General features: G+C 43.7%; 1 protein-coding gene across 1 annotated transcript in view; it reads left to right on the forward strand.

The window, feature by feature from the left end:
• The first annotated feature begins 400 nt into the window (after positions 1–400).
• Positions 401–26,783, forward strand: part of HACD3 (3-hydroxyacyl-CoA dehydratase 3) — a 30,377-nt gene continuing 3,994 nt past the window's right edge. The window contains exons 1-9 of the mRNA XM_033920059.1: positions 401–690; positions 7,641–7,683; positions 9,509–9,582; positions 11,559–11,723; positions 16,799–16,850; positions 19,712–19,822; positions 23,451–23,578; positions 25,153–25,265; positions 26,056–26,162. Of these exons, the coding sequence (XP_033775950.1) occupies positions 604–690; positions 7,641–7,683; positions 9,509–9,582; positions 11,559–11,723; positions 16,799–16,850; positions 19,712–19,822; positions 23,451–23,578; positions 25,153–25,265; positions 26,056–26,162 (880 nt within the window). The 5' untranslated portion in view covers positions 401–603. The remainder of the gene's footprint in view (positions 691–7,640; positions 7,684–9,508; positions 9,583–11,558; positions 11,724–16,798; positions 16,851–19,711; positions 19,823–23,450; positions 23,579–25,152; positions 25,266–26,055; positions 26,163–26,783) is intronic.

The following is a 26,783-nucleotide window of genomic DNA, read 5'->3' on the forward strand; positions in this document are numbered from 1 at the left end:
TAGAATCCTATTGTGGGATAAAAAGATGAGTGTTTTGGGGTTGTTTTTTCAAGTCTCCAACATTTTGCTTTGGTTACTCGATTCCGATGCCCCAGGGACGCAGAATAGCAGAGTATGAGCTCCATGAAGGTCACATTTCCTGGGCCCCAACTATGCTACTAGCGTGACTCTTGTACGTCTGTCCAGATTTGAACTAATAACCTATTTTGTTTGCCTCAAGTGACGGATGAGGACATTTTTTTTATTTCCCGGCCTTTCCTTTTGCAATTCAGCGCCTGCAAACGTCTCGTCAGCCACTTCCCCCTCCCCCTCCCTTGCTTTCTCATTTCTCCCTCAACCGGTCCTTCCCGCTTCCCGCGCTCGCCTCAAGCGCAGGGCGCTCGCGCGCATCATCCGGAACACTGTGTGCCGAGGCCAGAGGCTTCGCGCAGGCGCAGCCGTCGCATCGCGAGCCGGTGGCGGTCGCGAGAGAACGCGCTTGCGCAGATCCTCCTTGCGAGCCGGGGCCGCGGGGGGACGGTGGCGCGCGGCGGAAGCGGGAGCAGCTGGGCTCGGCCTGTCAGGGAAGCCGCGAGCGCTTCGGAAACCGACTCCGCTCTCGAAATGCAGAACCAGAGCCTGACTCCGCAGGTCCACTGGGCGCAGCGACACCGCGAGATCTACCTGCGCGTGGGGCTGAGCGATGTGAAGGTAAAGGGGTCACTTTGGGGGGGGGGGGGGTTACGTGCAGGGAAAGGGAGTTCCGGGGGGGGGATTAAGGTGAAGGTAAAGGAGTCACTTGGGGGGAGGGGTTTACATGCAGGGAAAGGGGTCACTGGGGGGAGGATTTACCTGTGCATGGGGCTGAGCGATGTAAAGGGGTCACTTTGGGGGGTTACATGCAGGGAAAGGGGTCACTGGGGGGGATTTACCTGTGCATGGGGCTGAGCGATGTAAAGGGGTCACTTTGGGGGGTTACATGCAAGGAAAGGGGTCACTGTGGGGTGATTTACCTGTGTATGAGGCTGAGTGATGTAAAGGGGTCACTTTGGGGGGGGTTACATGCAAGGAAAGGGGTCACTGGGGGGGGGATTTACCTATGCATGAGGCTGAGCGATGTAAAGGGGTCACTTTGGGGGGTTACATGCAGGGAAAGGGGTCACTGGGGGGGATTTACCTGTGCATGGGGCTGAGCGATGTAAAGGGGTCACTTTGGGGGGTTACATGCAGGGAAAGAGGTCACTGGGGGGGATTTACCTGTGCATGGGGCTGAGCGATGTAAAGGGGTCACTTTGGGGGGTTACATGCAAGGAAAGGGGTCACTGGGGGGTGATTTACCTGTGTATGAGGCTGAGCGATGTAAAGGGGTCACTTTGGGGGGGTTACATGCAGGGAAAGGGGTCACTGGGGGGGGGGGATTTACCTTTGCATGGGGCTGAGCGATGTAAAGGGGTCACTTTGGGGGGGGGTTACATGCAGGGAAAGGGGTCACGGGGGAATTTACCTGTGTATGAGGCTGAGTGATGTAAAGGGGTCACTTTGGGGGGGTTACATGCAAGGAAAGGGGTCACTGGGGGGGGGGGGATTTACCTATGCATGAGGCTGAGTGATGTAAAGGGGTCACTTTGGGGGGTTACATGCAGGGAAAGGGGTCACTGGGGGGATTTACCTATGCATGAGGCTGAACGATGTAAAGGGGTCACTTTGGGGGGTTACATGCAAGGAAAGGGGTCACTGGGGGGTGATTTACCTGTGTATGAGGCTGAGCGATGTAAAGGGGTCACTTTGGGGGGGTTACATGCAGGGAAAGGGGTCACTGGGGGGGGGATTTACCTATGCATGGGGCTGAGCGATGTAAAGGGGTCACTTTGGGGGGGTTACATGCAGGGAAAGGGGTCACTGAGGGGAATTTACCTGTGTATGAGGCTGAGTGATGTAAAGGGGTCACTTTGGGGGGGTTACATGCAAGGAAAGGGGTTACTGGGGGGGGGATTTACCTATGCATGAGGCTGAGCGATGTAAAGGGGTCACTTTGGGGGGTTACATGCAAGGAAAGGGGTCACTGGGGGGTGATTTACCTGTGTATAAGGCTGAGCGATGTAAAGGGGTCACTTTGGGGGGGGTTACATGCAGGGAAAGGGGTCACTGGGGGGGGATTTACCTATGCATGAGGCTGAGTGATGTAAAGGGGTCACTTTGGGGGGTTACATGCAAGGAAAGGGGTCACTGGGGGGTGATTTACCTGTGTATGAGGCTGAGCGATGTAAAGGGGTCACTTTGGGGGGTTACATGCAAGGAAAGGGGTCACTGGGGTGGGGATTTATCTGTGCATGGGGATGAGCAATGTGCAAGTAAAGGGGTCATATGGGGGGGGGGGATTAATGTGCAGGGAATAGGGTCCTGAGGGTGATTTACGTGCAGGGAAAGGGATCCCAAAGGAGGAGGGGGCTTACCTGCAATTGGGGTTGATCAATACAAGTAAAAGGGTCACTGGGATAATTTTCCTGCAGTTGAGGTTGAGGGATGTACAGGTAAAGGGGTGACTGGGGGGAGGGTCCACAGACAGACATGGGGGAATGTACCGCTTGCCCTGGATCGGTAGCACATAGATTGTTGCTACTATTTGGTTTTTGCCAAGTACTTGTGACCTTGACTGGCCACCATACAGATGATGGGAAACTGGGCTAGATGAACCATTGGTCTGAGCCAGTAAGGCTAGTCTTATGTATAACAAAGAGCAGACCTACCATATGGAGCAAAAAGAAATTTCAGGTAACATGTGCTCGACATGGCCACGTTTCGCCTGAGGGCTGCGTCAGAGGCAAACTGCAAATTAATTCATATAAATCATTTAATAGTTTAAAAACATATGAATGTTTACATAAAACAGAATAGACAATATATAAAGATAAATAGTTCATGAATAAGGAAAGTGTGGCACAGTAGTTAGTGCTACAGTTTTGGCACCCTGAAGTTGTGGGTTCAAACCATGTGCTCTGGGCAAGTTACTTAATCCTCCAGTGCCCAAGCAATGGGCACATGCAAATGTAAGAAATCTTTGCTGCTGTCTGCCGATCTTATTTGCACGTGTGATTTTTAAAGAATGTCTCGGGTTTTTAGATTCAGTATCAAAACGGCTGCGGTAGCAGACCGTCGCTTTTTAACTCGGGTTTTTGAAAATCCTGGCCTTAGTCATCCTGCAGCGATAATCAAACGTTTGACAAGCTTGCTTGGACAGAACTTATTATTATACCTGTTTTGACATCGTCTGTGTCAAAATGTATAACAGTTTATCTACCGCAGGACCGTGAAGTTCTATGCGGTTTAGAATGATTAAAAGGTGTTACAAATTGATTAGAGATAACAAAGTTAAAAGCTAGTTTGACAAAGTATAAGTTCTGATCAGGTTGTCGCTGAGCTGATCGCGGCTGCTGCAATCAGTTTAGTGGCCCAGGCAACCCATTGTGTTGTCCCCCGTCCCCCCCCCCCCCCTGCGAAGACAGGCAGGAGAGATGCCCAGTCCCTACTGCCAGACCCCCCCACCCCCCAAAGGTAGTCCACCCAGACCCCCCCAGCCCACCCCCACCCACTTTAATTTACTTCTATTTTAAATACAAAGAATACATTTCTCACTACAGTAATACAAAAATCACAAGTTAAATGCCATTAGCACTCATCTGTCTTGTACGAGAAAAACAACAGCAGAATAAAAGTCTCAAAACCAGGGTAAATCGCATTTAAACAAAACTCACGTTTGACCTCAAATTGGAAGTACAATCAAGGGTTTAAGAGTTAAAAAATCTTTTTTATTATAACTTACCCCCTCCTTTACTATCGGGTAGCGCAGGTTTTAGTTCTGGCAGTGGCGGTAACTGCTCCGACGCTCATAGCAATTCTATGAGCGTCAGAGCCATTACTGTTGCTGCCGGCGCTAAAACCTGGTAAGATAGGGAAAAAGGCAACCGTTCCTAAAAATCTAAACAAAAATTTTTTCCATTTGGAAATACCCTAACTCCTTGCATTTTTTAGCAATTTCCTGACCACCTTAAAAGCATGAAACTAGAATAAAAATCAATACAACATATCTTACCCTTATAAAAATGCTAAAAATCGTTATTAAAATCATTCCATTTTGATCTTAAAAGTTTAATAATAGGGAAAAACCACTGTGCATACCAGCGGCCATCGTATGCATTCCAATGACATCAAAATGACGTAATCAGAATTATGATCTTTAACACAACAGTATAGAATAGTGGACGCTTACATATACTTAATCCTTTGATAAACCATAAGTATCTTTAAATGCTGGGATTTGACTAAAATAATTGGCTTAAAAGGAACCACATATTCTTACATGGAAACCATTCAAAACACATACTAAAAATATAAAATAACTTAAAATAAAAATGTCAATGCAAAAACAGTATGTACAAGGGACGTTCAATGATTTATTTACCTCGGTAGGAAAGAAAAGAGTTTTCAAAAAACTGTTTTATTTTTCAATAGAGTCCCCTGGTAGTTCCATACACTTCATCCACTTTTTCTACAATGATTTTAACCCCTTTGAAAAGAATTCTTCTTTTTGACCTTCAAACAGGGACGTCGCAGCTTCTTTGACGTCTTCATCACTTGATAACTGCTGTCCACAGAGAGATTTCTTCAAAACTCGGAACAGGAAATAATCCGAGGGAGACAGGTCAGGACTTTAGGGTGGATGGTTCAGCTGCTGAAACCCACATTCTCCGATGGCAGCCTGAGATTGTCATGATATGTGCACCAGCACATGGTCATGAAGAAGCAGCATGCCTGCTGTGAGTTTTCTTCATCTTTTCTCCTTAATTGACTCCCACAAAGCGATCATTGGGTTGTTGTAATTCTCCACAGTTATGGTTGTCTTGTGTGGCATGAACTCCAGTAGCAAAAGTCCTTCATCGTCCCAGAAGACAGTTGCCTTGACTTTGCAGATTTTTCTGTCTTGAACATTTTTTGGGGTAGGGGATGATGACTTGTGCTTCCACTGCATTGACTCTTCCATTGCATTTTAGACTCAAGAGCTCTGTGATAGATCCAAATCTCATCTCCAGTCACCAAATGATGAAAAAAATTCACTTCGTCTTCATGGAGCAACTCCAAGTTCTCCTGACAACACTGGAGCACTGTGGCCTTCTGACATGGCGTCAGCATTCTTAGAACCCATCTTGCACTAACCTTGGATATGCCCAACTTTTCATGAATTATTTTTCAACCTGTACCTGCTGAGATGCCCATTTCTTCAGCTATTCAGGAAATCTTAATTCATCTGTCTGACAAAATTAAATCCTCTACTTTCTTGCACATTTCTGTGAAAGTTGCTTCCAGTGTGAGAGTCATCTTCAATGGACTCTCCACCCCACTTAAACTGCTTGCTCCAAAATTTAACTTTGTAGGATTATGGGCCAGACTCACCATAAACTGCAATTATGCATTCAGGGATCTCCTTTGGCCTTTTCCCTTCTTTTGTGAGAAATTTTATCGCTGAACTGTGCTCCAAATCTAGCAGTTTCTAACTTGATTTGCAAGAGGACTCTCCTGACATCCTGTTTCTAGGAATGTTAGACTCACACTTGAGTTGCAACTATGCATGAGTAACCTTGAGAAATTCCACAACATGCACAGACTTGTTTCAACATTGAATCAGTCTCGGATGAGTCCAAAATATCAGATACATGTAGAACATGAGTCCTGAGTATCTGTCTCCTGCACTAGGCCTGTTTTGTTCTTTTTTTTTCCAAAACTGTTTATTGAATTGACAAAATACAAACCAGCAAAGCAGCTTATATAGCATTTGCAATATACAGAGCACGAAACAATGAACCACCAGAACAGGCGGGGACCTTCAGAGTGCAGGTTGGGTTCTTATACTCGGACTCGGCTACCCCCCACCTGTCCCATCCCTAACCCACTGGCAACATGGATACCACTGGCTTCAGGCCTCTTTTGTTCTTTTAAGGTTTCTTTTTTTTTCTAGTTGGCAAAATAGTAAATTCGAGACACAGGCGGAAAAGATTGATCAGGTACTAAGCACCTCCTTTAGATATCGATGAAACATTTCTGTGGGTGAAGTATACAGCAATTTAGGGAAATTAATTATGCAGAGATTTGAAAATCTCAGTTCATTTTCCAAATTTTTTACTTTTCACCACAAAATTGTATTATCCCAGGACAAGCAGGCAGCATATTCTTTACGCATGGGTGACGTCACCGACGGAGCCCACGGTACGGACCTTTTTACTAGAAAGTTCTAGTTGGCCGCACCGCGCGTGCGCGAGTGCCTTCCCGCCCGACGGAGGAGTGCGTGGTCCCCAGTTTCTTCGTTTCCGCGGAGCGAAGATTAACCAACATTGAATTCATCAACTGAGAGCTTTTAATTGATTGATTACATTCCTTTAAAGTCTGAGAAGTTTGTTCCATTTGCATGTGAATGAGAGATACTGTATATTATTTGCGTTTTGAACATTACTGTTCACTGACACAAACTGAAGCGACAGTGCTTTGCCCAGGTCAGGTCCAAATAGTTTCAAGAGAAAAAACAGAGGGTCTCTGGTCTCTATTTCAAATGGCTTTGCCATTGAAGAAACATTCCTTTTATCAAGTTGCAGTGTAGCTTCCCTGCCAAGGATAGCTGTGTCTTCTCCCAATGCCAACTTCCTAGATAGCTGCCCTGGATGGAGTACCAACACTTCCTCCTATGCCCCAGGGACTTTGCCTCGTGCTACAGAAAAGTCCAGCATCCTGTTTTGAACCTCCATAACAGAAACCTCAGGGCTTACCAGGAATGGTTGAAGCAGAGGCGTCCTCATGTCAGGGGTCAAAGATAAATCCAGGTTGAGGCTTAACACTGTTTCCCCTGGCAGCAGCCATCGTATTGTAAACTGTGTGCTATGGCATACTAGTATGCTGCAGTGAGATTCAGGGTGTGTCACAAAATGCCGGTGAGGTGGAGAGGCGTCAGCACTGGTTCACTACCTGCAGAACATGCCTCTTGCGGTGAGAGGCACGTCCTATAAGCAGCCGGTGCAGGCGCCTGTCCTCGCTGATGCCTCTCCTCACAGGGCTAGCAAGCTCAGGGCCCTCTCTGGAGGGCCTCTGCACATGTGTGGACGTCAACATGATATGCATATGATATCATATCAATGCCTGCACATGTCTGGATGGCCTCCAGCTGCAGCCCCGAGTTTAGGGCCGGATATAGGAATTCATTGGACTAGAAACGAGTAGAGAAGGCTGGGATTGAGGTTCTGAAGAAAAGGGTCTCACCTTTCCCTTCTTCCATATAGCAGCACTGTAGTGCTGCCGCTTTCTTGTCTCCTCCCCTCATCTAGAGGCATTTGTCACCCGTTTGCACTGCTACGAAGAAGCCTAGGTGGCTACACAAATCAGACGTGTTCTTGGTGAGGGGAAATGGTCTGGGCATGATCTAAGAGGGATTAAGGTGGGCCTAAAAATTAAACATGTATTCCTCATTTCAGGAGGGGACTGCTCTTCTGTGTCTAAAATGTTCAACACGGGGGTTGGGGTGTCTGTGTTTCAGAAAAGTGTTTGTATCGAGCAGAGCTCCACCGGAGGGATTAGGGAATATCGTCCCCCCTTAATCTCTCAATGTCTCTCCTTCCTTTCAGACTCCTGAGATCAGTATTACAAGAAATGCTCTTCATTTCAGAGGTGAGTCCAGGCACCTGAACACTGACCTGTTTCCCTGTTAGGGAGTCGCTAGAGCAGTGGCCAGGTTACTGTTAGGAATTTTGCAATGCAGGGCTACTACTATTTAATACTTCTGTAGCATTGAACGGTGTACACAGTGCTGTACATTTTGACATCAAATAGACAGTCCCTGCTTGGAAGAGCTTACAATCTAGTTTGGACAGACAGACATGACGTAGAGGGCTGGGGATGCAGAACCCAAGAAGGAGAGTTGAAAGCAGTCTCGAAGACTTGGACTTGAACTCTGCCAGAGACTGAGCCTGCTGTAGGGATTCGGTGCAGCAAGACAGAGATGTGTAAGACTAGATAGACTTATTTGTGGGCAGGAGCTGGGGAATAGTTTTCTTAGAAGGAAACAGAAGTAAGCACCTTGCAAACTGGAAACGGAACAATAAAATTCTGTGATTTGGTTTCATATCTGTGATCTTCTGCTAACTGTGGGAGAGTCACCAAAGAAGCCCCTTTTCTAATCCAGACGTGTCTTTAAGAACTAAACTCTCATAAGTGTGCATGAAGGGGCTGGTTTCACAATAGACATGTCGACATCGCTTACAGTCTTATTAGCATAATGCCCAATGATTTTCAATTTTCTGGTGATTTTAAATAACTCGGCCCTAGTATTGAGAGCATTATAAGGTGAGGCTGGGACAAAGGCTGATCCTTTCCTAAGTACTGAGATCTCATCTCGCTCGGAAATGTGGAAGACTTTCTCTGATCTCGGAAACCTCTTCTGGGCTCCGTTCTGTCCACACTTAATGAGAGTTTAGTTATTAAAGATGTGTGAATTAGAAAAGGGGCTTCTTTTGCTCGACTCTCCTACAGTTAAAACAATAACATTCTTTTAAGTTGTGATTCATTTTTGGATTTGCGATCTGGTGCTCTTTCCAGATTTCTAATTCATGTGGGGTGTCGCTAAAACACCAGGATAAACATGCATCAAATTCAGGAAAATCCCACCTGTTGCTCCTCTGTAAAAGTCGTCTTAAGCTTCTTATTCCAGTGACATCATCTTTTACTAGTACGAATATTCAACATCAAGATTCAAATATGTATTTTTGAACCCTCAGAAATGGCATATTTCAAGCAAGTAGTTATTTAATTTGCTGCTCACCCACATCGTCGTCGGACCCTGTTTTTTAATTTTTTTTATTTATAAGTTTATTCATTATTACAACAAATAAAAATGGGAATACACACCAATGTAAAACAAAATTATTATAAAAGAAAATAAATCTTTCAAATCCAAGTCCACATTATTGGGACTGTAACTGGACCCTGTATTTTTAAAGAGTATTATGCACTTTTTTGAAACCATCATTTATATTAAAATATAAAAAAGAACTTAGCTTGTTTAGCTGATTTGATCAGTCCAAAACCTTGGACCTGCTGCTTTTCCTTCATCCCTCTGAAGTGTGTCTTATTGAAAACTTATCATTTTGGTTTAGCTGTCTCTTAAATTGATTCTTGTTTCTTAGGGGATTCCAAATCTTTTGAACTGGAACCTAGGGAAGGATTCCCGAATGTAGCATTTATATTATTTTTAATTTTTATATTTATTTTCTTTTCTCCTATGACAATGGAGTTCTTTTCCTTCTGCTTTTAATTTTTGTAAACCGCTTTGTTGTTGTAGCAAAGGGCGGTCTCTAAATACAAATAAACATTTCCTATCATGTTTCTTGTCCGGTTCCACTGAGCAAGTGGTCAACTGCCTCCATTTGTCCAACTGCACAAGTACAAAAGTGGAGGTCAGGCCCTCTTTCAGTGTTCCTTTTCTGTTTTTTTATAGCCCAGGGTCATGGCGCCAAAGGCGACAACGTCTATGAGTTCCACCTGGAGTTCCTAGAGCAGGTGAAGTCACAGGTAAGGATTTCGCTGGTTGGTGCTTAACCCCTTTTTCACTTCCCTTCTCTGTGTCTTCCTTGTTATGCTCTTGTCACTCAGGCCTGGATTCTATAAACGGTGCCGGTATTAACAGCCACCTAAAGGCAGTCACGCGTATCAGTCATGCATCGTGCCATTTTATAGAATTGCAGCTGGTTTTAAAACAAGCGCCTTGAATGTAAGCCAGCATTGTACAGGCTTACATTTACGTCTTGCGCCTAGGGTTGCCTAAGGCCACTTCCGGCATAAACCATGCTCGCATCGGCCTCGGGCATCCTTAGGTGTGCCCAGGCGCTTCATTTGGCATGTGAACAATGCCTTCAACGTAGGAGCCGTTCGCCACATCAATTTTTTTTTTTTAAAGCGTGCGTCCTGATTGGTTAGACGGCGGTAGGACATGTACTGCCTCCTAACTTCAGGACACAGTTACTAGACTCCAGGCCTTGGTGTCCTCTCATGTTCACCCTGTGCCTTATTTGTTACATCACTGAATTTTCCTTTCTAAATCTAATTACCGTATTTTTTTGGTCTATAAGACACACCTGACCATAAGACGCACCTATGTGTAGAGGAGGAAAAACCAAGAAAAAAAAATTTGGTTCATAATTTTTTTTTTCTTGGTCTTTCCTCCTCTACATGTAGGTGCATCTGGTGCTGGGAAGCCCGAAGCAGCCGCCCCCAGTACCTTTTTTTAACTAGCGGTGGTCCAGCGTGTTCTCCTGCTGGACGGCTGCCTTTCTCGTGACAGAGCGGCACATAACAGTCCCGTGACGCTCCGTGATTGGCTGTAGTCAGTTCTGACTGCAGCCAATCACAGAGCGGCGCACGACCAGGCAGGAAGCGCAAAGGTCACGCTCCTGCTTAATGTACCGCTCTGCAACGAGAAAGGCAGCCATCCAGCAGGAGACCACGCTGGACCACCGCCAATTAAAAAAAAGGTTGCCGGGGTGGTGTATTTGCTCCATAAGATGCACCCACTTTTCCACCCCCTTTTTGGAGTTGTAAAAAGTGCGTCTTATCGAGCGAAAAATACAGTACATACAACTGGCCTGATACACAGAAGCACTTTTCCCATACAGTGGTAGCCCTATTGTGAAATAGCACCATCCGTTAATTTTCCACAGCATTATTTGGATAGTGCCACTGAAAGTCGTAGACTACCTTAGAGTGAATGTGTGCTGCCTAACTTCACAGATTAACGGAGAACAGCAAATTTAACCGCATAGGAATCCGGATAGCAGCTGTTTGTTGCTAGTGTCCACAAAACCAGTGGTGATTCGCTGTTCAAATAATGGTGCTGAGTCTATGAAATATATTTAAATACAATGGCTAGTATTTAAAGAATAAAACTGCTGAGTACTGGGTATGAACGCTGACACGAATGTTTCCACCTTCTTTAATATCCCTCGTGGAGATGGAGCATAAGGACAGCTGTTTTCGCAGATCATGGGACATTTGAAAAGATAGCTGGTCCCTGAGTAAACTCGCAGAAACCCGTGGTGTGATGGCTTTTCCATCCACATGCCACAGATTTGCAACCATTTTACCCAACAGAGCTGGGACTGGAACTTCTGTCTATCAGGAGGTGACAGAATCACCTACCTAACCAGAGCTAAAGCATCCATTTATTCCTTTGATTTCATAGACTGTCTGACATCAAAGCTTTGGAGCCTGTCAAAGGAATGCTGTTAAATAACTAAAAAAAAAAAAAAAACCCAAATTCTTCCCCTGATAAAAAGGAAATTCTCTGTGAAGCTCAAAGTATGCTGAGCTGTTTTTGTTTAATTCCTGGCTCCGCCACGGGGGGGGTGAGGGGGGGTGGAGAGGAGAGGGGAACAGGGCATGGCCTGGTTTTGTCTCCAGCATTGTCCCTGCAAGGTAACCTTGTAATAGAACTGTGTCTACCGATGTGGATGATGTCTGGAAATGGCGGAAGCCTTGTGTGTGTTTTTCAGCCGGTGTACAAAGTGACAGAAAGGCAGGTCTGCATTACAGTGCAGAAGGAGGTGAGCAGGTGGTGGGACAGACTGACCAAACAAGAGAAGCGACCTGTCTTTCTAGCGCCAGACTTTGATCGCTGGCTGGATGAATCTGATGCTGAAATGGAGCTCAATGCAAAGGTTAGTTAATGGGACAAAGGTTGGGGGCAGGCAAGCAGGCACAAGGATCCCGATCCTTTGCAGTAGAAAGAGAGATGGCTCCAGTAGTTTCCACTGTTCTGCATGGGTTTTCATCTGCAAATTTCACTGCAGTTTAGTAAAACAGCTCCATAGTTTGAGAAAGCGAAACTAGCAGGCTAACTAAACCACAATTTCATGACTCTAATATTCATACACACAAGGGGGGTGGGGTAGCAGGGTAATAACTCCCTCAGGCAAAGTACCGTCTCGCCTATTCAAATATCAGCCTCTCATGTGTAATATTAACCAAACATGTAAACAGGAGAGATAAATCTCATACATTATAAAATGTTTTAATATTAAGCACAGTCAGCTGTGATTGATAACTATCTAACCTTCAAGCTTTCCATTTCAGACCAAGGAAACAGTATTAAAGTTTTATAATTGAAAAAGTATTATTGTTTCATCCCAAATGAGGATTACCATGGCTTAATGTGGGATTTTACCATACCATAGCTGACCATTTAACTGTCGGGGCATTCCCTGCATTTGTCATTTTAGGTGGCGTCTTAAATTTGCAGCTACTGTGTGAAACCTTTGCTTGGAGTTAGCATGGAAGTATTTAGCCCTTCTAATCTAGGAGGCGTTAAGTCGTCCTCCACTAAGTGTAAAAGTGCCGGTTAGCGTGCAAACCACCAAGCACTTCCCACACTCATTCACCACCCACGACACTCCCTCTAACACAAAAAGCACTTGGTACATAAATGCATTAAGGGACCTTAGAGTAGTTTTGCAGTTCCATGTATTAACAGTTACCATGTGATAAGCCATATGCTAAATGCTTAGGCCTGGATTCTCTAACTGGCGCCAAATTTTATTTTATTTTTTTTTTAGACACCCAAGCTCAGTAAAAAAAAAAACCCCAAGGTTTAAACAACATTTTTAACTGAGTTTCAAGGTGCCTACTGGTGCCTAAAAAATCATCTCCAGAATCACGCCTACTTTAGGCTGCCTAACGTCTGTGGACGTGGCTAACACTAGACGTTTCACGACACTGTTAAAATGCACCAGTTCTGTAAACATTCAACTTATCAAAAAACTTTAGTCACTACTCGAGAATCTCCTACGTGGGTTATTAAGTCACCCTATCACCAAGTTCCTCAGTATGCCACACTAAATCGATTGATGTATATGATTTCTTGGTGTGGTAGCAATCCTCATAGGAACTTATAAACAGTGATATTTTTATGATTGAATTTTTTATAAATTATTAACTGTTTTTGTCACTGAATATCAACTCAGCTTTGGAGTGTATAGTATGGATTTAGTCAGATGCTAATGAACTGAACATTTCTGTAATTCTCATCCCTGACCCTGAGGAAGAATGAAACGCGTCGGAGGGGAATGAGGCAGATACGTTCTAAGCTAAGTAGCACTGATTTTGTGATTTAACACACTATCAATGAATTCAAGCTCCATATCATCATGAATTTATAATGAATTTATATTTAATTAACTTATAAATAAGCACTGGCACTTTACTATAAATTGAGTTGATATTCAATGACAAAAACAGTTAATAATTTATAAAAAAATTCAATCATAAAAAATATCACCGTTTATAAATTCCTATGAGGATTGCTACCACACCAAGAAATCATATACATCAATCGATTTAGTGTGGCATACTGAGGAACTTGGTGATAGGGTGACTTAATAACCCACGTAGGAGATTCTCGAGTGGTGACTAAAGTTTTTTGATAACACCAGACGTGGCATTAGGCGGCCTAAAGCACCTACAGGTAGGCGCATTCTCAATGTAGGCCTCAAAAACCCTGGCCCTGTCTTCCCGGCACCCATCTTTTCCCAGAGGCGTGATTCTCTAAATGGCGCCATCGCATGATTGAGAGAATCCGGGCTTTAGTGTGGTTTAGTAATAGGGCAGCTAAGATGGCTGAATATTTGAGACATAATCTGGGAAGTAGGTTTTGGCTACTGAAACTCCTTTTACTTAAATGCTGCCGAGAAGACCATGGCCTAAAATAGGTTTTGTGGCAGGTAACGTTTAGTAGCAGCATTATCACACACTAAGTGTTAGTAAATAGAGGCCTGAATATTCTAACACTGCCATTTTGACTTGAAGGGACCTTTTTCTGCCCTAGACCTGTCTGGCACTGCCTTGTATTTAACAAGCTGGCGTTTATGTCCACAGCAGTTACATAAGAACAAAAGAATTGCCGCTGCTGGGTCAGACCAGTGGTCCATCATGCCCAGCAGTCCACTCCCGCAGCGGCCCTTAGGTCAAAGACCAGCACCCTAACTGAGTCTAACCTTACCTGCATACATTCTGGTTTAGCAGGAAATTGTTTAACTTTGTCTTGAATCCCTGGAGGATGTTTTCCCCTATAACCATATATAGTATACTCGAATATAGGTCAAGATTTTTGAGCCAAAAAAATGGCCCAAAAATGGGGGTCTCATCCTATATTCAGGTCATCACCAAGTGACCACCCGACCCCCTCCTGGACTTGTTGTAGGCTTCTGCCTCCCTGCTGTATGACCTGGTAGGCCAAGACAGGAGGGATCCCAGCTGATTCTGTACTTTTTTTCGCCTTTTCGAATCCCTGGTGGTCCAGTGGAGTATGGGCAGGACTCTCAAGAACTGGCGGCAGCCATTCAGGGAGCTGTGCAGGGCTGGGCAGGGGCTCAAAAAGCTTGCTCCTGCGTGATGGGTGTGCCGCTGGCTGCAAGATCTAAGGCAGCCATCCAGGGAGGGGGAAGGGCTCAGCGCGGGGCAGGAGTGTGGAAAGCTCGTTCCTCCCCATACACCGCTGGACCACCAGGGATTCGAAAAAGCAATAAAAGGTATGTTGGGGGGGGGACAGGGTGCAGGGAGGGAGTGAGGGGGGCTGGGTACAGAGCCTGGCAGGGAGTGAGGGGGTCTGGGTTCATAGCCTGGTAGGGATGGGGCTGGCTGTAAAGCCTTGTAGGGTAGGAAGGGAAGGGGGCTGAGTGTAGAGCCTGGTAGGGAAGGGGGATGGGTTCAGAGCCTTCTTGCAGGGCAGAGAGGGAAGGGGGCTGGGTGCAGAACCTGGCAGGGAGGGTGCCTGAGTGCAGAGCCTGGCAGGGGAGGGCGTGAGAGAGGGGACACTGGGTACAGATCCTGGCAGGGAATGGCACTTGAATATTAAGCTCGTCTTATATTCGAGTCAACCATTTTTCCTCCTTTTGGAGGGGAATGGGGGTCTTGACTTATATTTGGATCGACTTATATTCAAGTATATACAATCATTTTGTTGAGTCCATTTTTACCAGATTACAGAATGAATATTTAAATGCTTGAAAAGTGTTCCATATTGCTTGATGACAAAGTGGAAAAGCACTGGATTTGATTCCAGGGCTGAGCGCTGCAGAGGTGGTACTCACGGCCTACTCTCTTTGGACCTTGTTGCTGGAGTGAAAGGAGGGAGTCCGAGCAGTGTCACGCAGAGGTACTTTCTGTCCCAGCTCAGGACGCAACGTGTGTGGAGTTTGTAGTATGTGCAAAGGCCGAAGCCAAGAGGGGAAGGAGTTCATAAAGTAACAGCATATTCAGTAAAATAACTTTTCAGATGCTGTTTACATTTAAGACATATTAAAGATCTCTCAGACTGCTGCATGTACGTTAAGAGATTAAGGGCTCAGTTCACTTAGAAACAATGGAAATTTGGAAATATTTGTGGTAAATTTTGATCTTCGAAACACTATTTGGTCCATACGATAGAAGGAAGCAGCATGGATGCTGCATTTCTGCTCTCCAGAAATACCCACAAACTCTGGCGTAGTGACTCAAGTGCATTAGGAAGGTCCGCAGTTTGATGCCCTTGGAGGAGTAGAGGGAGGGAGGGAGCTGAGGTCTAAACCTGTGGCTGAGCTTCAGAAGAAGCACTCCTTCATGGCCTCTGGTCCAGGAGCCTGTCGGCAATGGCATACTAGGGTATGTAAAAGAAGGGAAAGGAAACGCTCCCTTATGGTACCAGACCCAACCCTGACTGAGCTGAAAGTATAAAGGAGAAGGAGAAACTGTTGGCTTAAGCTGCTGACTCTCCTTTTCCAATCCCCTGTCCTTTCTGTACCAGGTTTTCCTGTGCACTCTGTTGTGAACTGGACTGGAGTGGAGCCTGAAGTTTTCTCTCTATGGGGGAGATTAGTCCTGGGAGGATTTTGAGCATATTATTTTCTCATAATGGGGTGTAAGGAAACTTGTGCGGAATGGTGATTTTTATTTCTTTCCTGCACAAAATCCAAGCTTGACATAATCATTGAACTTTGCCACCTTTTGAAGGGCAACAGTTAATTTGAAATTTAGTTGTGTAATCTTGATTAAACAGACAGACATTTGTTTTTTCATTTTCCAGATGTGCAAGTTTGGTGAAGCAAAAGACTGTGTGGGAAAGGGTTCAAATCTCCGATACTTCTATTTTTAGAGAACTCTTTTTTTTTGGGGGGGGGGGGAAATACGTGAAAATAGAATTGTTTTACAAAACATGACATACCTTTCTGGAGATATGGAATTTTGCCTTAAATATCTCATGGTGATTTATTGATCTATAGTTTACCCCATGGGTGGGCGTTACAGTGGAGGAAGCAGTTTGATTGCATGGCTTGGTTTTACATTTTAATGTTATTTTAAATAAGAAATTGACAGCTTCCATTCCAGAGTCTACCTGTATAGGCAAGGTACACAGGTACGATAGAAATACACCCATATATGAAACCGAAGAATACCAACTGTATATTTGCATGGAAAAATTATTAGTTGGAGGAGAGGCACAGACATAGCGATCTCAGAAAGTGGGATAAAAATTGGAATAGGGGTTTTTAAATCTTTGTGTGAGAGTTGAACAGAGTAAGAAATGCTGAAAATGTGAAACCGTAAGGTAGGCTTTCTCTTGTGGTTCTCTTACCCTTGAAGCTCATGGTTTACAACTGATTTCCTAAGCATTGCGTTGCTTGTCGGCGTGCAGGTTTAATGGCACTTCTGTGCTGTCTTAGCCACACCAGCATCTGTTAACACTGGTTTTCCCATGTTTCAGGAGGACAAGAGGATAAATTCTGTCAGGATGGAGTCCCGAATTGCAAAAGATCGTAAGTGTTTGAAACCACTTAAATATATATATATTTTTTTTACTCCCCTTTCCTTATGTGTTTACCTTACTTGTTTCTTCAATTTCTACACAAATTGTAACTTTTTCCCATCTCTTCCCTAGTCTTGTTAAATTTGTCAATAGTCTTGTTAGTCTTATTTACTGTATTACCCCCCCTTATATTGTAATTTTATCAGTATGTACATCGCTTAGAATTTAGATTAAGCGATTAATCAAATTATTATGAAACTTGAAACTTGACTGCAGGGGAATTGCAGAATTGTGCCACAAAATCATGCTCCTAAAAAGTGTATTACTAGCACCAGCCGGGCCGCTTGGCAGAAAGCACAGTGAAAAGTAACATCGGCGGGACGCTACTGGAAGTACACGGTGACCTTGGAGTTAAGGACTGGGGGAGGGAGTGTTATTATCAAGCGCTCACTTCAGTTTAGCGTTGTGATTTTGAAGTCCGAGTCCAACCAAACCCAGAATTTTTTTGTTTCTTCTGAAGCCGAATCTGTGACTGAAATTGGCCACTCAGTTTCAGCAGAAAGCAAAACCAGGAATGAAAATGCCCTGTCCCTGCTCAACACCGGTAGACCCTCCCCAGGCCTACCCTAGGAAGCCCTGGTGGTCTAGTAGTCTCTTTGGTGGCCTGTGGTTCCTACTCCAGTGGAAAATATATTACATTACATTAGTGACTTCTATTCCGCCTGTACCTTGCAGTTCTAGGCGGATAACTGGACATTTCCAGGAAAATTACACTCTAGGGGGCTGGTTACATAATAGAGTCTTAGAGGAAAAATTACAAGAAGAGTAGAAATCAGAAGAGAACTGGACATTTACAGGGAAATTACAGTTTAGGGGACTGGTTTCATAGTTGGGTCTTTGAGGAGAAAGTGCAAGAAGAGGAGCAATTTGAGGGGGAAGGACAAGGGGAGAGTTAAGATAACTGGATAAATTTTTTGAACAGCAGGGTTTTGATTTCTTTTCGAAAAGATTTGAAGTTGCTTGTTGCAAGTTAGAGATGGGGGGGTCTAGTTTCGCTGCCTGCGTCGCTAGCAGCTAGTCATACATCTTGCGCCACATACCTTTGAATGGGGGGTAGGAAAATGGGGTCAGAGTTCTCCTTTGTCTGGTTGTTAAGGTTCCGATTTAGGCGATTATTTAGGTAGGTGAGGGCAGTACCGTTTATTGCTTTGAATAATAGACAGTATAATTTGAATTGAACAGTGTGAATCTAGGTAGGCATTGGTGATGGGCTCAAATTTTCCAAGTGAATAGATCAATCTGAAGGGCATGGTAGGTAGAGGATATTACAGGATACATGTCTGCAGAGACTGCCATGGGGAGGTCCCAGCAACCCATTTGCACAGGCTGCCCTTGCTGCTTCCAACCACAAAATAGCTGCTGGTGGGGGGGGGGGGGCTAAGTTTCAGTCAAAAATCACAGGCATTTTCGGCCAAAACCCAGATTTCCTGTTGGCTTTGGTGCCAATTCTGAAACCGAAATTCAGTCGACCTCTCTTTGAAGTTTGTAATTGTTTTAAGTACATGTACCAGGGTTCTCACTTTTAGAAGGTGGTGCATCCATTTTAGGATATAATGCATGAGCAACCTTTACATTTTTGCAGTTTTTTTACCTGATTTTTTTAATTTGATTTGATTTTAACAATTTATATACCACATAAAACTATGCAGTTAACACATTGTTTACATACATATTATCCTGCTCACCCTTTAGTCGCACACATATGACACAAACAATACCAATGCAGACATTATCAAATCCGTATTTCAACAATAAAACTGGAGAAGCACATTGAATATTAAGTTCAAGACAAAATATTCTTTAACACTGTATCATAAAACTTAAGCAGCTGTGTTTTCAACATTTTCTTGAAGTTAATCTTCCCAGCACAAAATCGCAAAATACCAGGCAGGGCATTCCAAAGTTTTGGACCCGCCACCGACATCATTGATGCTCCAATCCTACCCTCTAGACTCAGTTTCATTGTATTTCCAGATCTTACATTTCAAACAACTCTTGTAATACCCTTGGAGAGACATGGTAAAATATCTGATGAATAATTGCAAGAATCTTAAACTGCACTCTTTGCTGAATGGGCAGCCAGTGCAACTGTTTCAAAACAGGAGATATATGTGAACTCCTAGGAACCTCAATTTCCCTTTAGCAACTCCCAGGTAAAGTGAATTACAATAGTCCACTCAGGATTTTTGGGGGGCCATCACCTTGTTTTCCTTTCCTTTCTATAACGGCACTACTCAATGTCCCTCCCCAGAGATTCCTTGTTTTTCTCGTACATCTGCCCTCCTGCTTTGTCATCCTGAGAAGGGGCTGAGTTTTCAGTCCCAGTATCTGGCTTCCTCGTGATTTGGTGGCTCTTCTCATTACAGTTCCCACTTGCGTTGAATGTGATCATGTCCGTTAGTCTGGTTAAACTTGTTTGCTTTTGCTAAAACATCTGACTGCTTAGTGCATGTGTAAATCCTTTTTCAAATCCTGCACTGTTCTCGCTTTGTTGGCACAAATTAAATAATCTTACCCTAGAATACACAGATGCTTTTTTTTTTTTTTTCCCGTTTTCTGTTTTAAATTCTTTATTCATTTTTGCATGTTACAACAAGTGTAGCAGTTAAACTCATATGAACTTAAAGATACACACTTGATTAACTCTCATATATGCTTTAAATATAACACACAGATGCTTTGCTATGTCATTCATAAGTCTGAGCCTATTTTTAAACTCCCTCTATGGTATTGTGTACGTTCTTATGTACCCCACCCAGGTGGGCCATAACTCTAGTAAATATTTTTTTAAATGTATATATTAACTTTCAGCTTTTGCAAACTTGAAGCGGGGCTACTTGTTCATGTACAACCTGGTTCAGTTTTTGGGCTTCTCCTGGATCTTTGTGAACATGACAATCAGACTGCTTGTCTTAGGAGAAGGTAAGTTACTGGTTCAGCACGACACTGGGGAGGATTGGAGGGGGCCATGCAATGCAGACTTGACCCGTGAAGTTACTGGGATGTCCTGGGCTGGCCTTTCCTCAGGTACAACTGCCAAAGAGACCACTTAGCAGAGAAGCTTTAGCCCTCCCTATTCTCAATAAAATAGGCAGTTGCATGGAGAAGGTAGCTTTGTGGGTCCTGGAGCAGGATTACTCCCTGTTTTACAGCAAAAAATCAGGGATCTTGAATAGGACTGTTATTTATGGCTTCAATTTTCAGCATATTTTTTGTGGATTCTGAGGCTTTTTTTTCCTTCCAAGAACTGTGTTTCCACTTCTTATGTTTTGTTCCCGTCTCTTATGAGCTGCCACTTAAGAGATCCCACATGCCTGACCCACTCTTTCTTGAACTCGGACACAGTCTCTGTCTCCACCACCTCTACCACCCTTTCTGTAAAAAAGTATATCCTTACATTACTCCTGAGCCTATCACCTCTTAAGTTCATCCTATGCCTTCTCATTCAGGAACTTTATTTCAATTGAAAGAGACTCACCTCATGCCCATTTATGCCATGTATTTGGATGTCTCTATCATATCTCCCCTCTCCCGCCTTTCCTTCATACAGATTGAGATCTTTGTCTGTCCCCATATGCCTTATGACGAAGACCAAGCACCATTTTAGTAGCCTTCCTCTGGACCGACTCCATCCTTTTTATATCTTTTTGACAATGCAGCCTCTAAATGTGGTCTCACCAGACTCTTATACAGGGACATCAATACCTCCATTTTCCTACTGGCCATACCTCTCCCTATGCAATCTGGCATCCTTTTAGCTTTCACCGTCACCTTTTCAACCTGTTTAGCCACCTTAACATCATCACATACAATCACACCCAAGTCCCGCTCCTCTTTCATGCACAAAAGTTCCTCACCCCCTAAACTCTACTGTTTCTTACATGGCATAAATGTGCATGAGGCGAGTCTCTTGTAATTGAAAAGAAGCTCTGATATGAGGGACATCAGATGGTGAATGGCAATAAGACTTGGAAGTAACCTCGGACAGTATTGTTTCTCAGGAAGGGTGGTGAATGCGTGGAAAGGAAATGAAAAATGTATCTGAATTCAAGAAAGCTTGGGACAAATACATTGGATCTTGAAGAGAGGAAAATGAAGGCAGATAAAGACTATCTGGCCTGTCTAGTCTGCCTAACTATGCCATCCACTCTGTGTATTTGCATAATACAATGAAACATCTTAATAAGCAGCAGTTGGGGACACAAGGATAGGACAGGTAAGACCAAGGCGCTGGAATAAAAAAAAAGGAGAATAATGTACAGTTGAATTAGTCTGTGCAGCAGTGTAGTTGACATGTGGTGTGAGTTTATTTATTAGACGCCATAGCCAATATGCATTGGGAGGGGGAAGCCCCATCATTTGCAGCACGCAGCCCTGTAGGCAGGAGAGAGGGAGCTTCTCCTGCTGTTTTCTCATCCGAAGGTACCGGGGGGGGGGGGATGTCAGGAGGGGGGTGTAGGGCTCAGCTGATCCTGCCTGGGGGAATCCCTGAAACTGGCCGCATTCAGACAAGGTAGTTGGTGGGTACGTCTGCAAAACTTGCTTTTGTACATTTTTCACGTGGATGTTTTTATTTCTGAAAATGGGCAAAAAAGGTAGATGTCCTAAGTTCCAAAACTTATACCTAGCTCATTTTCAAAAATAAAAGGTAAATATTTGGCAGCTTTGAAAATGGACTTTTTTCCTACTTGGTTTGTGGATGTCTTGCACAAAATGTCCAACCTCAGACTTAGGCACACTTTCAATTATGCCCCTCTATTTCTGTAGCACTTGCAGATGCATGCAGCGCTGTACATTAAACACACAAGATACAGTCCCTGCTCAAAAGAGCTTACAATCTAATTAAGTGTATCACAAACTGTGTTCCTCCTGAGATTTCAGGTGTGCTGCAGTACACTGGGGAAGAGGAGAAGTGCAGGCACCAGCTGACTGTCTACAGGACTTGCCTCTCACGTAGAGAGGCGCATCCTGTAAGCAATCTCCCGACGCTGGCCCTTCTTTCCAGTGCACAAGACCCTTTTGAAGGGCCTTTGCGCATGTGCTGACAGCATCACGCTGACGCCAGTGCACTTCTGGGTATCTCGAGCCGGGGACACTAGGTTTAGTGTGCCCTGGCTCAAAAAGGTTTGCGAGACACTGCACTAGACCAAAATGGTGAATCAATAATATCCTGGTCTTGTAGGGAAATACACAGGGATGAAGGAGTAGAGGGTAGAGGACTACAGGGGGAACGGCAAACAAATGTGGTCTTCTCAAATTGGTCAGATTAAGACTTAACCCAAAAAGAAACAAAGTTCTTGACTCTCCTTTATTTCTTCAAAATATGTTCAAGCAATGATAGGGCTTTGTCCACATCAAACGTGCTATGAAAATATATAGGGTGAAAGTGAGTGATGTGAAAATTAAGGTCTAAGGTGAGGCTCTTTGAAAGATTGTGAAACGAACCAGCTAAGAATGATGGAGAAATAAAAAAAATAACGGTGGAGAAATTTTGTATCTTATTTTGGTCTTTGTTTATTCTATACCTTAGGACCCTCGAGAAAGGCTTCTGAGCCGAAACACAGCCCGTGTCGGGTCCGCTACTTTCTATTACGTTTGACGTGGACATATCCCTATCATTGTTTGAAGAAATAAAGCAAAGTCAAGAACATTGTGTTTCCTCCATAGTTTGTTTCTTTTTGGGTCTTCTTGTTTTGCTTCTCACAGATTAAGACTTAAAGACAAAAGTGGGCCTTGGGTTTGATACAACAACCAAAGCAGTTTACAATTTATTATATATAGGTACTTTCTATCTCCCTAGTGGGCTCCCAATTTAACGGGTCTTTTTAAAGTTTCCAAGTTTATTAATGTCTTGATATACCATCCATCAAAACATATCTAGACGGTTTACAGTAAATAATACATTTAAAAACAGATATTATAAAGGGAATTAAAAAAAAGAAAACCCTAAGGGCAACTTGGCATTTAGTGTGTGCTTTGCCAAAGTCCACCTAAGTTTTTGTACCTGGAGAAGATCCAGGCTAGAGGCATCTATTCATTTTACACAATACTGATATGTCTTTTGATTTACTTCTGTATTGAATTTGTACATGTATAACATGCAAATTACATAACTAGGCAAAAAATAAGCGGGTATAATATGCGCTGTATTAGATTTACTTTTTTGAAAGGGTGCTTCTTTTTTGATTCTCGCAGGCATTAGTGCACGAATTCCCATCCCCCTCCAAAAAAAACCCAAAAAGTGCTGTAAATCCTCTTATTCTGTATTTTTTGCATATTGCTAACAACAAAGGGCTCCTCTTACAAAGCCATGGTAGCGGGCTGGCAAGGTGAAGTCTCTGATGCTATTAGGAATTCTCTGTCGGAGCATTTACCTCGCCAGCCCACGGTAGAAACCTCAACCGCAGCTTCGTAAAAGCCAGCGAAAGTTTTAAAAAATAAAACCACCACCACCTTCCACTTTATTAGCTGCAACATGTGCCGAGAGATCCAGAGAGTGAAAAAGAGTCTGGTCTAAAGAGACTTTGTTCTTCTCCCTTTCCCCCCCTAGATTCTTTTTATGATACTTTTCACACCATGGCTGACGTGATGTATTTTTGTCAGATGCTGGCTGTGCTGGAAATCATCCATCCATTAATAGGATTAGTCAAAACAGGAATTTTTGGATCAGTAATTCAGGTGAGTGTGTTTTGGGGATTCTCTAAGCTTCCCCAAGAGCCTATGTTGCCTTGTTTCGACCTGGCTTTGCCCCATCCTTTCCCAGTTAGCATGACCTGTGCTCCTAGGTGTCACCTGACTTCTAGGACAGTCCACTTACAGGCCTTTAGTGAAAAGCAATGCCATTCCAGACATGTGCATCAGGAGAGGAGGAAGTCAGCTAATCTAAGAGTACTTGGGGTTGGGTGGGGGAGCTTATTCTTGGCACATAATCATTCCTAGAAATAAATGATTGCATTTGCTGTGGGAGAGTGTGGTGCCGTTCTTGGAGCTAGAGCCCCAGCACCCTGGGGTTGTGGGTTCAAATCCTGTACTGCTCCTTGTGACCCTGGGCAAGTCACTTAATCCCCCAGTGCCCCAGGTACATTAGATAAGAGTGTGAGCCTGCCGGGACAGATAGGGAAAAATGCTTGAGTACCTGAATAATTTGTAATCTGCATAAATTTTGCAGCCCAAATGCATGACCTTGCATTTCTTAGCATTAAATCTTAGCTGTCAAATTTTAGACCATTTCTCAAGCTTCACTAAGTCCTTCCGCATGTTATCCACACCATCAGGTGTGTCTACTCTATTGAAGATTTTGGTATCATCCCACAAAGAGGCAAATCTTAGCAGTCAACCCTTCAGCAATATCACTTACAAAAATGTTTAAAAAGTATTGAGGCACACCACTGGTAACATCACTTTGCTCACAGTGATTTCCATTGACCACTACCCTCTGTCACCTTCCACTCAATCAGTTCCTGACCCAGTCTGTCACTCTCGGGCCCATCCCAAAGGCACTCAGTTTCTTTATTAGATGCCTGTGTGGAACAGTCAAAGGCTTTGCTAAAATCTAAATACACCACATCTAGCGTTCTCCCTCCATCCAATTCTTTGATCATGCAGTCAAAGAAAGTGATCAGATTTGTCTGACAAGGCCTGTCTCTAGTGAACCCATGTTGCTTCAGGTCTGGTAATCTACTGGATTCCAGAAACATCACTATTTTCTGTTTTACAAGCATTTTCAGACTGGCCCCAACCATACCCCTAGACCAGTGATTCCCAACCCTGTCCTGGAGGAACACCAGGCCAATCGGGTTTTCAGGCTAGCCCTAATGAATATGCATGAGAGAGATTTGCATATGATGGAAGTGATAGGCATGCAAATTTGCTTCATGCATATTCATTAGGGCTAGCCTGAAACCCCACTTGGCCTGGTGTTCCTCCAGGACAGGGTTGGGAACCACTGCCCTAGACCACCAGGGATTGAAAGATAAGACTTGGGAAGGCTTGAAGATGGGGGTGAGGGGGTTAAGGTGGAGGGGCAACTCAGGGTAGGGAGAAAAATGGGACAAAGCACAAATTTTCAGCCAAAAATTTAAAGTAACCTTTTGGCTGATATCAAAACTGAGCAGAAAAAGGATTTTAGTCTGAAATATGGTCGGCCTCTATTTTAGAGGAAAATCCCCTCCCATATCTGACTCTAAATCCTTCCTAGCCAGAGCTTTCTGCTGTTACACTGTTAAAATGTGTTGTTTCTTTCCTTCCGCCAGGTCTTTGGGAGGAATTTCATTTTGTTTGTTGTGCTTGGATGTTTGGAGGAAATGCAGAATAAAGCTGTGGTCTTCTTCATTTTTTACTCCTGGAGTATGATTGAAATTATCAGGTATGACAATGACTTTAACAAGACTCATGCTAGTTAATCTGGATAAAGTTCAAGTTACTGTTAAAAACAGGATCCTGGGCTTGACAGACCTTCAGTCTGTCCCGTGTTGGAATCGTTGCTAGGCCAAGGCCTTCCCATCTCTACATACTCATCACCCCACACACCAGACCCTGTAATGTCAAGACTACAACAATCAGATATGGCCAAAGGGGGAAAGAGAAAGGGACTTGTATATTGCCACACTCAAAGCGGTTTATGTACATCTTGGTTTGTGTCTGTCTGGGTATGTGGTTAGGGCTACAGCCTGAGCACCCTCATGTTGCTCCCTGTGACCCTGGGCAGGTCATTTAATCCTCCACTGCCCCAGATTGAGTCCACTGGGACAGATAGGGAAAATGAAGTACCAGTACATAAACCGCTTTGAGTGTGGCAATATACATCTTTGTCATGAACTCTAATGTAATAAAGTAAATCCTGGATATGGTCAGATCGCATTGAACTCCTTCTGGGGCAGATTAGCAATCCATAAATACTAATGTAATTTAATAGCAACAAAGAAAAAAGTCAGCTTTTGAAAGAAGACACAGGGAGCAGGGGCCTACTTCATGCCGTAAACCTTTGCTGATTGCAGTTCTTAGGGAGTTTCAGCCTATGGTATCTCTCTGGCACTTTTTAACTGGAAACTGTCACTTATGTTGAGGGCTTGCAAACAAGTTTTTCTTTAGGAGGCGAGGAATAGCTTTGAAAGGACTCGTGATAGAAACTAATGACATCTTTCTCATTCCCTCAGGTATCCTTTCTATATGCTTGCTTCCATGGACACAGAATGGAGATTACTAACATGGCTCAGATATACCATATGGATTCCCCTTTATCCTATTGGAACAGGTGCAGAAGGTACGGACTAGTTAAAGCCCTCTGGGCTGCTTTATCACTGCCACAGCTCATATGTGCCCAGTGCAGTACTTAAAATGACTTATTTCAGAATGACCTAACAGACTGCTAGGAATTATTAGGAATAGGGATGGTAAATAAGACCAAGAATATTATAATGCCTCACCTTGAGTACTGCATTCATTTCTGGTCATTATATCTAAAAAAATATATAGTGGGCTTGGAAGAGTTTCAAAGAAGAATGACCAAAACGATTAAGGGGATGGAACTCCTCTCATATGAGGAAAAGCTAAAGAGGTTAGAGCCGGCGGGGGAAGGGGTTATGATAGAGGTCTACAAAATACTGAGTGGAGTAGAATGTGTAAAAGTAAATTGATTTTTTTACTCTTTCAAAAATTACAAAGACCGGGAGACGTGGTAGTCATTTTTAAACAACTCGTTACCAAAGGCTGTGGTAACAGCAGTAAGAGTATCTGGGTTTGGACAAGTTCCAAGAGGAAATGTCCATAGTCTTGTTATTCTGATAGAAAAGGGACTGGTAGCTTGGAATTAGGATTCTTAGAAAAACAGCAAATGGGATTTCATGAAGAAAAACATTATAGAAACAGGATTGATGTGCACCTT

The sequence above is a fragment of the Geotrypetes seraphini genome, chromosome 14 (assembly GCF_902459505.1).
Source record: "Geotrypetes seraphini chromosome 14, aGeoSer1.1, whole genome shotgun sequence".
Classification (NCBI taxonomy): Eukaryota; Metazoa; Chordata; class Amphibia; order Gymnophiona; family Dermophiidae; genus Geotrypetes; species Geotrypetes seraphini.